This window comes from Rasamsonia byssochlamydoides (genome assembly GCF_041956645.1).
Source record: "Rasamsonia byssochlamydoides strain NRRL 3658 unplaced genomic scaffold VTN77scaffold_36, whole genome shotgun sequence".
In the NCBI taxonomy this organism is placed as follows: Eukaryota; Fungi; Ascomycota; class Eurotiomycetes; order Eurotiales; family Trichocomaceae; genus Rasamsonia; species Rasamsonia byssochlamydoides.
In genome coordinates, this window is record NW_027192419.1 from 241,826 (window position 1) to 253,466 (window position 11,641).

General features: G+C 51.1%; 4 protein-coding genes across 4 annotated transcripts; 3 read left to right on the top strand and 1 right to left on the bottom strand.

Moving 5' to 3' along the window:
- Positions 1–337: 337 nt before the first annotated feature.
- VTN77DRAFT_5072 (uncharacterized protein) lies at positions 338–1,911 on the top strand (the record flags this gene model as incomplete). The annotated part of the gene is made up of 3 exons (XM_069421202.1): positions 338–480; positions 596–649; positions 732–1,911. The coding sequence occupies 3 exons, from the start codon at positions 338–340 to the stop codon at positions 1,909–1,911; spliced, it is 1,377 nt and encodes a 458-aa protein (XP_069277254.1).
- Positions 1,912–2,272: 361 nt separating this feature from the next.
- VTN77DRAFT_5073 (uncharacterized protein) lies at positions 2,273–3,636 on the bottom strand (the record flags this gene model as incomplete). Its single annotated transcript, XM_069421203.1, has 3 exons — positions 2,273–3,011; positions 3,093–3,197; positions 3,401–3,636. The coding sequence occupies 3 exons, from the start codon at positions 3,634–3,636 to the stop codon at positions 2,273–2,275; spliced, it is 1,080 nt and encodes a 359-aa protein (XP_069277255.1).
- Positions 3,637–6,711: 3,075 nt separating this feature from the next.
- On the top strand, positions 6,712–8,850 carry VTN77DRAFT_5074 (uncharacterized protein; the record flags this gene model as incomplete). The annotated part of the gene is made up of 2 exons (XM_069421204.1): positions 6,712–6,765; positions 6,841–8,850. 2 exons carry the CDS (start codon positions 6,712–6,714, stop codon positions 8,848–8,850), a joined length of 2,064 nt encoding a protein of 687 aa, XP_069277256.1.
- Positions 8,851–9,649: 799 nt separating this feature from the next.
- Positions 9,650–11,272, top strand: VTN77DRAFT_5075 (uncharacterized protein; the record flags this gene model as incomplete). The annotated part of the gene is made up of 1 exon (XM_069421205.1): positions 9,650–11,272. The coding sequence occupies one exon, from the start codon at positions 9,650–9,652 to the stop codon at positions 11,270–11,272; it is 1,623 nt and encodes a 540-aa protein (XP_069277257.1).
- Between the last annotated feature and the right edge of the window lie 369 nt (positions 11,273–11,641).

The following is an 11,641-nucleotide window of genomic DNA, read 5'->3' on the forward strand; positions in this document are numbered from 1 at the left end:
CTACCTATTTAATTGTAGATGTAAAAAAAATAAGACATAGGGTATCTTATCTTAATTGGTAAAGAAAGTCCTTACTTACACCACTTCCACTTCCTCATCCTTATCTTCCTTCCTTTTATTCTTATTCTATTACTACCTACTTAACTCATCTAACTCATCTTTGCTGTTATTATTAATTAATTAATCAATTACCATGGTTGACAAATAAAATACACAATACCCAGCTGACTTCCTAAATAAATCCCTTGTTTTCTTTCTTAATTAACATATCATTATCTATCGCCACACTTATACCATATCATACCTATCATCCAATCGATAGATCGATCGATCACCCATGGGAAGCTACTGCGAGTATGATGAGTGTCCCCCCTCCTCCTCCACCACGGAGGAAAGGAGGAAGAAGCAACAAAAACAGCAGCGGCCATGGATAGAGACGCCTCTGGTGGAATCGGCTGTGTTGTCGAGGGCGGCGGGATGGTAAGTCCATTCATAAACACGTCACATTATCTCGATTCTTTTTCTGCACAGAAGACGGAGAAAAGGGAAAAGGAAAGGAAAGGAAACTGACGTCGTCCGTTGTTGTGGTTAACAGCAGAATATTTCTGAAACTGGAGAATCTCCAACCAGGGGGGTCGTTCAAATCTCGGTAAGTATTACAAACATACATTCACATCCAGCTCTCACTTTTTTTATGGACACACTGACGTCCTGTTGTTTGCGACCACCAGTGCAATGGGAAATCTCATCCTTCATCACATCTCCAATCCCGCTTATGCCGGCCGCAAGATCCATTTCTACGCCTCCTCGGGCGGAAATGCGGGTTTGGCAGCCGTCTGTGCCGCGCGCTCGCTGTCGTACCCCTGCACGGTCGTCCTGCCCGTCTCGACGTCGCCGCTCATGGTGCAGAAGCTTCGTGACGCAGGCGCCACGGAGGTCATCCAGCATGGTGAGACGATTGCTGCTGCTGGCGAGTATATGAAGAATGTCGTTATGAAGGAGGACGGTCCCGGAGGGAGTCAAGGTGAAGACGTCGTGAAGATAGCACTGCATCCGTTTGATCATGAAGCTATCTGGGAAGGGAACAGCACGATTGTCGATGAGTTGGCGTATCAGCTTCCGCCGGCGGATGACGACAACGACGCAAGAGCACTTCCGGTAGATGCGGTGATTTGCAGCGTTGGGGGCGGCGGCTTGATGAACGGCTTGGTGAGAGGGATTGAACGACATAGACAGAGGCAGAAAGACAGCCGGGAAACGAATTCGACGAAGCAGAAAGACATCCACATCCTCGCGGCCGAGACGGAGGGCACGGCATCCCTCGCTCTGGCCATGTCTCACAAAGCTCTCGTGTCCCTGCCCAAGATCACGTCCCTGGCGACATCGCTGGGTTGCATCCGCGTTTCTGCCCAGACGCTGGACTATGCCCTGTCGCCGCCACCCGGCGTCGCCATCCACAGCGTCGTCCTATCTGACGCCGATGCTGCCAGGGGCGTTCTGCGGTTGGTTGACGACGAGCGGCTTCTCGTGGAGCTAGCCTGTGGAGTGTGCGTCGAGACTGCAGTTGGAGTCGTCAAAGAGCAGCCGCGCGGGACAAAGAGAAGAAAGAGGAATTCAGAAGAAGACGAGGGCTACGGTGACGACCGAGATGACGATGCACGGAGCAGGAGCAGCAGAAACGGCACCTCCACCGCCGATGGACCATCCTCAGCAGCATCATTTGCTGACAGTGCCGTGGCCTCAGACGAGGATACCGAGACGATACCGTCCCGGCAGCTGTCCCGATTAAAACAGCTTGTTCCTGACCTGACCCCAGAAAGCAGGGTGGTCATCATCGTGTGTGGAGGAAGCAACGTCACGATCGACATGGCTTGGGAGTGGAGAAAGAAACTTGAATGTGGATGGGTGTGATAGAACGGACCATGGAGGATAATCAGTATAGCAGTGTTCATTCCTGTTTTTTACCTTATTATATTTGTTGATCACTGTTATTGTCGTTGTTCTTGCTGAGACAAGGTACGAAGCTTTTGCTTTTTTCTTTATTCCCCCTGAATATCGGTACAGTGCAGGTATAATGAACTCGTGACGTTTCCAAGAATTAAATTGCTAGAAATGAAGAGATATTGGATTTGAAACCTCGTAGAAGAAAGAAATACTCCAATTGACTTCCAACCCTGCAGCGATCAGTCAGCTGTTTGTTCAGCTAGTTAGGTGAGATAACGATCTGTGTACCTTGCCGCTCACCTTACGCCCGTAATCAAATGGATCGGTATCAGGCAGACGCAGAGACCGGTTCTGCTGCAGGGGATTCCTTCTCCAGCTGGCGAATTCTATAATCCCAGTAATTCCTGCGGATAGGGTCATATTTCTCCTTGAGCAAGGTAAGCATCTTGACCGCCTGGGCAGTCTTTTCTTTCTCCTTGTCTACTTCCGTCTGCGCCTCCTCGCCGAAAACGTCCGCTAACCACTCCACAGCTAAGCTGCTCTTGACATGCACGTTGACGACTTGTCCGTCATCCGTCTTCTCCTCGATGACGAATTGACTGGCAAAGTCTTTCCATTCGGATAGTGGTCGGCCGGCAGCACGTAAGACCCCGCGTGCATACAGCCACGGGCTGCGGTTCTCCGGCGCCAGGAGAATCTTCTCTTTAGCGTAGTCGAGTTCTGCGTCGATGAGCTCCTCGTCAACAACGTCCAAGCGGCCCTTTTCATCAGCAGTCACGCCACTGCCTGGCATCCCCGCTTCGGGACCCTCCCGGGGAGCGAATCGTAGTAGATATCGGTGGTTCCACGCAGAGTTGTTTCGGACATCAGCGTTGATGAGGGTCTCGACATCGCGGATTTCACGTTCGGAATCCCAGAGATTAAAACGCCGTACGAGCCAGTGTCGATATGTCCAGACGTGGTAGTTCTTGGCGTCCTGGGCAAACATCTCCATGAGAAAATCAAGCTCTTTGGGTGGAAGAGTCGGGAAGGCGGTGCGCGATGACATGAGGACTTGACGGTGATGCCTGTAGATGAGTTAATCCAGTGACCAAGCATCATCATCATCATCATCCAGATTTGACAGTTTGAATTCGATGAGTGCTCACCATATCTGGTAATTTTTTAGATACGTCAGCGACACTTTATTCAACCAAGTAATCTCATCATCAAGGTTCTTGTTGAGTGCAAAAAGGATCTTTGCTCGGTATAGCCTGGAAGTTCAGTCAGTATACGTATACTCAGGAAGCAATAATGCAAATTTTATTTATCGAAAGAAAAAAAAAAGACAAACAAAATACGCAGGTTTATCAACAAAACGGGCTCCATAGACCAAGGCTTGAATATAAACACAACATAAAATAAAAATTACAATAGAAATAAACAGAGTAAGCGTGCAAAGAAGGACTAGACCTACCAGACAGTATAATGAGCCGGATTCATCGAGATCACATCTTGCGTCAACTTCAACGCTCGCTCAGACATCTCATTGGCCGCCATGACAGCTCGCAGATACGACGTCGCCTCGATGTACGCGGGCTGATAGGCAATCGTCGCGAGAGGACTGGCGCCCTCGCCGTCCTTGGAGCCGTCGTCCAGCGGGATGGGTTCCACGTCCGCCCATTCGGGAGAGGATGAATATTTCCCACTCATGGTGACGTGACGTTATATCAGCTGGTCGATGAGCGGTGAGAACTGAAGGAGACTATCTTTTTCTCTCTTTTGAAAGTCACCCTTGGAAGTTTCAGTGATGGTCCTGACAAGAAGAGAGGAAGGTCCACGTCGCAGGCTTGTGATAAGTGCAGCAGCTAGGTATCAGATATATCGTTGCATATCCCAGAAATTCAGAGTGTGAAGATCACAACAAAAGCAGCTTTCTTCAGACTGACAGAAAGGGAAATGACACTCAGAACGCTTCTTGATGGCGTTTTATGTCTGAAGAGCGAGAGAACCTGGTCACGCGTCTGCTGCGCAAGCTGCGAAGACAAGATGCACACAATTCAACCTTGAACTGGGAGGAAATAGCTACTTCCAAGATCTCCTTCCAAGTGGCCAAGTCCAGTCAAAAAGTATTGCGCAGAGGTAAGATTCGATGTGAATGTCAGAAAGGAAGAGTACAGGTACCTCTTTCACTTGCTAATTAATGATTGTAGTCGCGATGCTTATAGGTTAGCTCCGAGACAGAGAGAAGCGTCGGTGGGGCAGATGATTAGATAACCTGAGGCACCAACAAAGTAACCCTTCGACACAGAACAATCAACAACCCTTCAAGATTCACAAGCTTAAGTCACCTTCATTGTCCTTTTTATATCAATGACATGATCATAGTCCACAGGTACCTGCGCATGGTGTTCTGGATGAGCTTGCATGGTCTATCAATTTACGCGCATCTAACGCTATAGTGCGGGGAAATACCTTGGAGCCTTCACCTGATCAGATTTATTATGTATTATTACTGTTTATATGACAGTATTATTCTTATAATACTGTACAAAGACTGCCTCACTCACGATAGTTCCACAAGCGCTTCTTCTCCTCTACCCACCATCGCCCCACCTTTTCTGCATCGACAACCCAGCTCGCTGCTTCGTCTCCATGCACTCGACGGACGTTGTCGACCAAAGAATCCAGATCCCACTCCTCGATGAGATCGACCTCATTGGGATCTTTCTCCAGATCCGAAAAGATATAGGTTTATTTGTCGGTAAGTGGCAGAATGAGACGCAATGGGACAGCCGCTGATGCGACACTCGGAATAAAGCCGCCTACATTGATGACTCCAATGTTCCAGGCTTGTCGGCCATTGTGGCTCGCTTTGTATGGCCGGAGCAATGACTAACCCTCATACTCATGGATCAGATCGGATGCAGCCTCCTTGTCCTGGGCATTCAGAGAATTGGTGTTGATCAGAAGGTCCAGGATGGTCGGAAGAATCGAAAGAGAGGTTGCGCCGACACTTGGATGCGTGGGAGGAGAGGATGGCGGAAAATCAATGGAACTCGAAAGTTTCTGATATGCCTGTTTTTATAGGTCCCGCTGTATCGCGAATCTTCACGAAATGCCTGACCACTACGAGAGTGAGCGACTGAGGAGAAAGATTAATTCACAAAAGAATATGAAAAACACTCACTGATCGCCCACGAATACAACAAAGGTCTCGTTTGCAATCCCCGTCTCGTCGATCACCTTTAGGATTTCCCCTAGCCATCGGTCGACGTAGCGGACAGCATTGAGATAGTTGTTGGCGTCCTTGTGTTTAGAGACAATGCCATCATCCGCCCAGTACTGCTCAATTGCAAAGGCAGACTGTACGGCCCACTGATGATGAGTGGTGCTGGTGAAATGCGACAGGAAGAGCCGTTCCCAGTTCTTCACGGCATCATTGATCGTATCCCGCAAGTAGGGGAGCACTTCCTCTTCGGAATATCTACAGCTGGTTAGAGACATGAAGCCGCTGATATTGACTGTACTCACCCAAAATAATTGATCTCCTCCATTGCCTGGTGGAAGTGTTTGGCCCTTGGAACTTCAATGTCCTCCTTGACGATGGACTCTGATAACGCCATTTTCCGATTCAGCTCATTCTGGTCGTCATAGTCACCGGTGATCGACTGGATGAACACTGATTTCCATCTGCGCTGATGGATGTCGCTCGATTCTTCCCCGGATCCCTCTTTGAGTCGGTTGAAGAGCTCTAAGATATGCATGATGCACGGCTGATAGATCTCGGCTTCCGTCTCGTACATGAAATCAAGCGGCAACGGGCCCACTCAACAGTGACTCCCAAGGACACTCTTGAAGGAAAGACTGCTGCCGGTGACTGCACCTATCACGTTGATCGAATCGAAGATTCCACCAACCTAACCTTCTGCAGTGCCTAATTAATGCCTATGTAGGGACTGGACCACTGCCTGGGTCAATCATGTCCCGTGAGCGACAGGGACTGTCATACATATTTACTTACTTACCGGATATGAATCTAGGGGCACGCAACACATCGCCTTAACAGAAAACAGCTCTAGCCCATCCATGGTATTCAATGGCATTCATTCATGCCTGCAATGATGGATGCAATGATGTTCTGCAGGCAGTGGACTAGACTGGACTGGAGCTCGGGACACATGATCTCTTTCCGAATCGGGACTGGACGTGCTTAAGTTCCAATTCATGACTCCTGGCATGCCGGAAAGCTGGCTGGCTGTAGCCTCTGAGACTGGGCCGGGCAAATTGAATGGGTGAGAGAGGATTCCTTCTAAAATGAAACTATTATTAAATACCTAGGTAGGTATGCTGAAGGACAGATTCATCGAGTTGCCATCCTGCATTGTAAGTGGTCTTCCAGCAGGCGGTGTACCAAGGTCGAAATAACTACTCGATTGCAATGACAACATTTCCATGACAGGATACTGCCTTTACCATGGTACTACCTAGGTAGATAGTAGTAGTATTACGGAGTAGATATCCATGATATTGTTCAGTTGGATACTGCAACCTGATTGGCTGAGAACCAATGCTTATCTTGCTTATCTGGCTTATGTCATCACAACCTTCCCCGCATATCGGACAAGCACGATGGCATCGGTCTCATTAATATTTGCGGAGTCTCCTCTCTTGAAATTGAATAATGGAGGTTGACTGTCATGGAAGAACTGTGCTGGTTCGATTGATCATCGCTGGTCGATGACCCTGTGATATTGAGAGTGCTGAACTCTGTAATCTTGATGCGTCATGCGCGGAGGTAAGAAATCGCGAAATGGGTGTGCAACGTGCAAGAGTAAACGGGTCAGTTGTCAAATTCGGATTGCTCGCGTCTTCTAGCTTGGTTGCGAGTTTGATAGAAACTGACGACCCATCCAGCTGAAATGCGACGAGGCGAAGCCCGCCTGCGGCCGTTGCACTCGCCTGGGTGTGAAATGTCCCGGATACGTCCAGTCGCTGCGCTGGGTCACCAGGCATGAGGTTCTGGAAAGAGTCATCAAGGAAACTCAATCTCAATCGAGCAACAGTCCCAAAAATCAAAATGAGTCCAGCCTGGAAGAGCCACCCAGCATGTTGCCAATGACCTTCCAGGATGACGCTTCCCAAGTGCAAGCTCAGTTGGCTCCGTTTGAGGTCCCTCTGGCCTATGATCCAGACTCTCTATTGAATGGTGATCAATGGGATAGCCGATTTAACGATGCTCTGCCAGAGCTGGACATGCCACCCTCCCCGGTTCCTAGACTCTCCTTTGATTTTGAGCAGGCTTGTAGTTCATCCTACGAGAACCATGACGGGGAAGTAGGCGGATCTCCTCAGCAAACCGATCTGGTCAAAGAGCATGGAATGTCCTCTTCCTCTCCTTCATCGATCTTCTTACGCCAATCCCCTGTTCATTCTCCACGCTCGTCATCAAGTAATCGGCTCAGCGTGCTGCCACCTCTGCGACGGTCTCTGGATGACCCGTCCTCGACGCTCATTGAATATTACTTCAAAGAAGTCGCCGGCTTGTTCTCCAGCTATGACAGTCATATGAACCCCTTTCGGACCACCGTGTCGCGTCTGTGGGGTTCTTCACCAGCCATGTGCCGGACGCTGCAGAGCATGGCAGCAGCTACCTTGGTCGATGATTTCCCCCAATTTGGCCCTGTCGGACTCAAGCTGCGCAAAGAAGCCATCTCAATGCTGGAGAAACAAACGGTGATGGATGATAAGTCCCTCTTGGCCCTGCTGATGCTCGGCCAGACCGCGAGTTGGCACAACCCGAATGATCTGGGGATTTCCTTCTTCAATCTCCTCCGGAACCATCTCAACTCCATCACCTCGGGCAGTCACCGCGGTTCTCTGCTGACCAACCGCAATAACTATCAGTTCTTCGAAGAGGCTCTGATCTACTGGGAGATGTTGTTGTCGTATGTGGCAGATCACAGCACTTTAGCTCCATCCGCGAAGACGGGCCTGCAAACGCCAACCGACAGCATTTTGGCACAACGGGTGCCGCACCCGTGGACCGGCATCGCGCGGGACACTCAGTTTACGGTCCATGAAGTAGGTCGGCTGATTCGTCGCGAGAGGAACCGCGTTCGTGCGAGACGGTTCACGTCGCAGAGAGATATTGCCCAGGCGCAGAAGGCAATCCAAAAGGCACGAGAGCTCGAAGCAAGACTGTTGAGCCTCGCGCATCCCGCCGAGACAGAGATCGTCAACCCGGGGGACGATACTACTCCGGTGTGGCATCTGCTGGCGATGGCCGAAGTGTATCGATATACGGGTCTCATCCAGCTCTACCGCGTCTTCCCCGATCTGCTTCGATCTCGGTTGCTGGGAAGCCAACCGGGGTTTAATCTCACCGATCAAAATCCATTTAGCGTGCCCAAAGAACCATCTGCCAATCCTCTTGCTGGATTCACCGATGGCGTCTTCAGTGACGCCGGTAGCGAGTACGACGAAGATACAGCTGAGCTCCCGGAGTCAATTCGAAATGAGTGGCTCACCACGTTTGCGTTGACGGCTATGTCCCGGCTGAAAACGATTCCTTTGGAATCACGAACGAGATGTCTGCAACCATTTCTGCTCGTCGCGTCGTCCAGCGAACTCCGATTGCCTCCTATCAACACTGACGCCGCCACCACGACTAACGTCGACGCAAACGTCGACAATGAAGACAGTGGCTATGGGTTAAATCTGTCGTCTCATGCGATTGAAGTTTCGCGGACGCGCAAATTCATCCTTGGCCGCCTCAGCTCGTTCCTGCACGTTCTGCCACCGAAACCGATTCATGTCTGCCTGAAGCTGGTCAAGGAGGTGTGGAGACGGATGGACGCGGGCGACCCGAATGTGTACTGGATGGATGTGATGATTGATAATGGATGGGAGACGACGATGGGATAGGATCTTTCTTTCGTGTATGTATGTTCAGCTGTGTATATGAGAGTCGATATTGGCTGTTCTGCAGGGATGAATCTGTCTAATATCTGAATGACCTTGTTCTATGCCTGTAACTAATTATAGCTTACTGTTTTATAATCAAGCCAGTTTCATCTAACCTGAGAAACAAGGGGGAGAAGGAGAGAAGAGAGCAGAGCATAGAGAGCAGGAGGATGGCTCATCCTCTCTCACCTAGCCACACACCCCAGCATTTCTCGCAAATAAGAGTGGGCGCAGTAAGAATAGTCCAGATTAATATTACTAATTTGAACGTGCATACCGATCAATAATTCATGGTGCTGGGGTTCATTCAGCTCCAAACAGATATTCAGCTCAGCCAGGCAGCCACACTCCATCCTGTGCAACTTGCCGATTGAAGCTGTCAAGCAGTTGCTTCATCTGCGCCATGATGTAAAGCACAAATCGTTTCTGTCGACTTCGTCTGGGGTAGTTTTATAAAAGGAGAAATGTGAGTGGTGGAAGCCCCATTAAACTAAACCCGGAGAGGGAGCTGCGAAAGGCAGCACGGACGCTGCCAACATCGCTGACAAGGTAATTAATTAACCACATGACAGCTGCCTGAACTGCCTTACTCTACTGTTGTCTCCCAACCTGCTCTTTGAACATTTTTCCTACGTGTACGCTGCTACGCTGACATTGGCTGACCGCTCTGTCATGCCTGTCTTCAGCGCCGCATGAGCAAGTTATCTCCGTCTCAACGCACGAGTGCATACCCCTGAGTCCTCCAGTACGACCTGACGACATGCAGAATGGCCATGGACGCAAGAAGAGCAGCGTGAGGGCCAAGAACAATAGGCACAAAGCGACCCCGTCTGAATCGCAGGTTCGAATAAAACCTGCGAATGGCCCCGACGGTCACGATCCCAACAACAACCACATCCACCACAGCCAGAGCGACGACAGCGCCGACAACTCAGACGGCATCTTGACCCCCTCCACCGGCAGTCCCAACGCGAAAACCACCTCGAAAAGGCCCGCCAGCATGACGCGAAAACCCTCGTCGCCAATGGCCCCGCCGTTCATGGTGTCGGCGCCTGGCAAGGTCATCGTCTTCGGAGAACATGCCGTCGTCCACGGCAAGGCGGCCATGGCAGCGGCCATCTCGCTGCGATCCTATCTCCTCGTCACCACGCTCTCCAAATCCCACCGCACCGTCACGCTCAACTTCCGCGACATTGGCCTGGAACATACGTGGGACATCGACTCCCTGCCCTGGGACCTGTTCAACCATCCCTCCAAGAAGAAATTCTACTACGATCTCGTCACCTCCCTCGACCCGGAGCTCCTCGAGGCGGTAAAAAAGCACGCCGCGGAGGTGTCGAAAGACAAGCCGGACGAAATACGCAAAATCCACCAGAGCTCGGCCACTGCGTTTCTGTATCTCTTTCTCTCTCTGGGATCCCCGCAATCTCACGCCGCCATCTACACTCTCCGATCGACCATCCCTATCGGCGCCGGTCTGGGCAGCAGCGCCAGTATCTGCGTCTGTCTCAGCACCGCGCTGCTGCTCCAGATCCGGACGCTGGCGGGGCCGCATCCTGACCAGCCGCCGGACGAGGCCGAGGTGCAGATCGAACGGATCAACCGCTGGGCGTTTGTGGGCGAGTTGTGCATCCACGGCAATCCCAGCGGCGTCGACAACACAGTGTCGTCGGGGGGGAAGGCCGTCCTGTTCCGACGGGGGGACTACTCCAAACCGCCGACAGTCACGTCCCTGCCCAAGTTCCCCGAACTGCCTTTACTTCTGGTGAACACGCGACAGTCCCGGTCGACGGCCACCGAGGTCGCCAAGGTCGGGACACTGCGAAAGACACATCCGGTCGTGACGGACGGGTTGCTGGACACGATCGACCAAGTAACTTTGTCCGCCCATTCGCTGATTTCGTCGCCGGAATTCGAGAACAACCCCGACACGGCCCTCGAACAGTTCGGGACTCTGTTTCGTATCAATCATGGACTGCTAGTGTCTCTGGGGGTCTCCCATCCGCGTCTCGAACGGATCCGCGAGTTGATCGACTATGGGAACATCGGGTGGACCAAACTGACAGGCGCGGGAGGCGGCGGCTGCGCCATCGCATTACTCCGCCCAGACGCAGATAAGGAGAAGATCCGCGAGCTGGAGGCGAAGCTCGATGCAGAAGGATTCGAGCGATACGAGACGACACTGGGCGGCGACGGCGTCGGCGTGCTGTGGCCGGCCGTGCTCCGGAACGGCACCGACGAAGAAGGCGGCGAAGAGATCGACCAGCAGAAGTTCGAGAACGCCGTGGGCAACGACGGCATCGAACGGCTTGTCGGAGTGGGCGTGCACGAGAAACGGGATGGATGGAAGTTCTGGAAGCGAGCTGGGAGTTGGACGCGATAGGTCGGTCGCCCAGTGATTTGTCTTGACATGACCCTAGCCCTCTAATGGAGTTGGCATGGTATCATCTACAAGAGACGAGAGCCTCGCTTCGATTACCTTATTTCTACCACAGGCATGCATTTATTTCTATCTAATCTAATAATAAATTCATGCGCATGATGGTCTGTGAGCGAGTGAGTGAGCGAGCGAATGAATTAGAAGACATGTACAGTACAGTACGTACGACGCTCATGGTCATGTCATGTCATGTTCATCACTTTCTTCTCTTCTTCTTCTTCTTCCCTTTTTCCCCCCTTCTTTTTCTGACATTTACTTACTTACTTAATGCTTTACTGCTTATTCTTCGGGTTTACGCTGTATATATTTTGC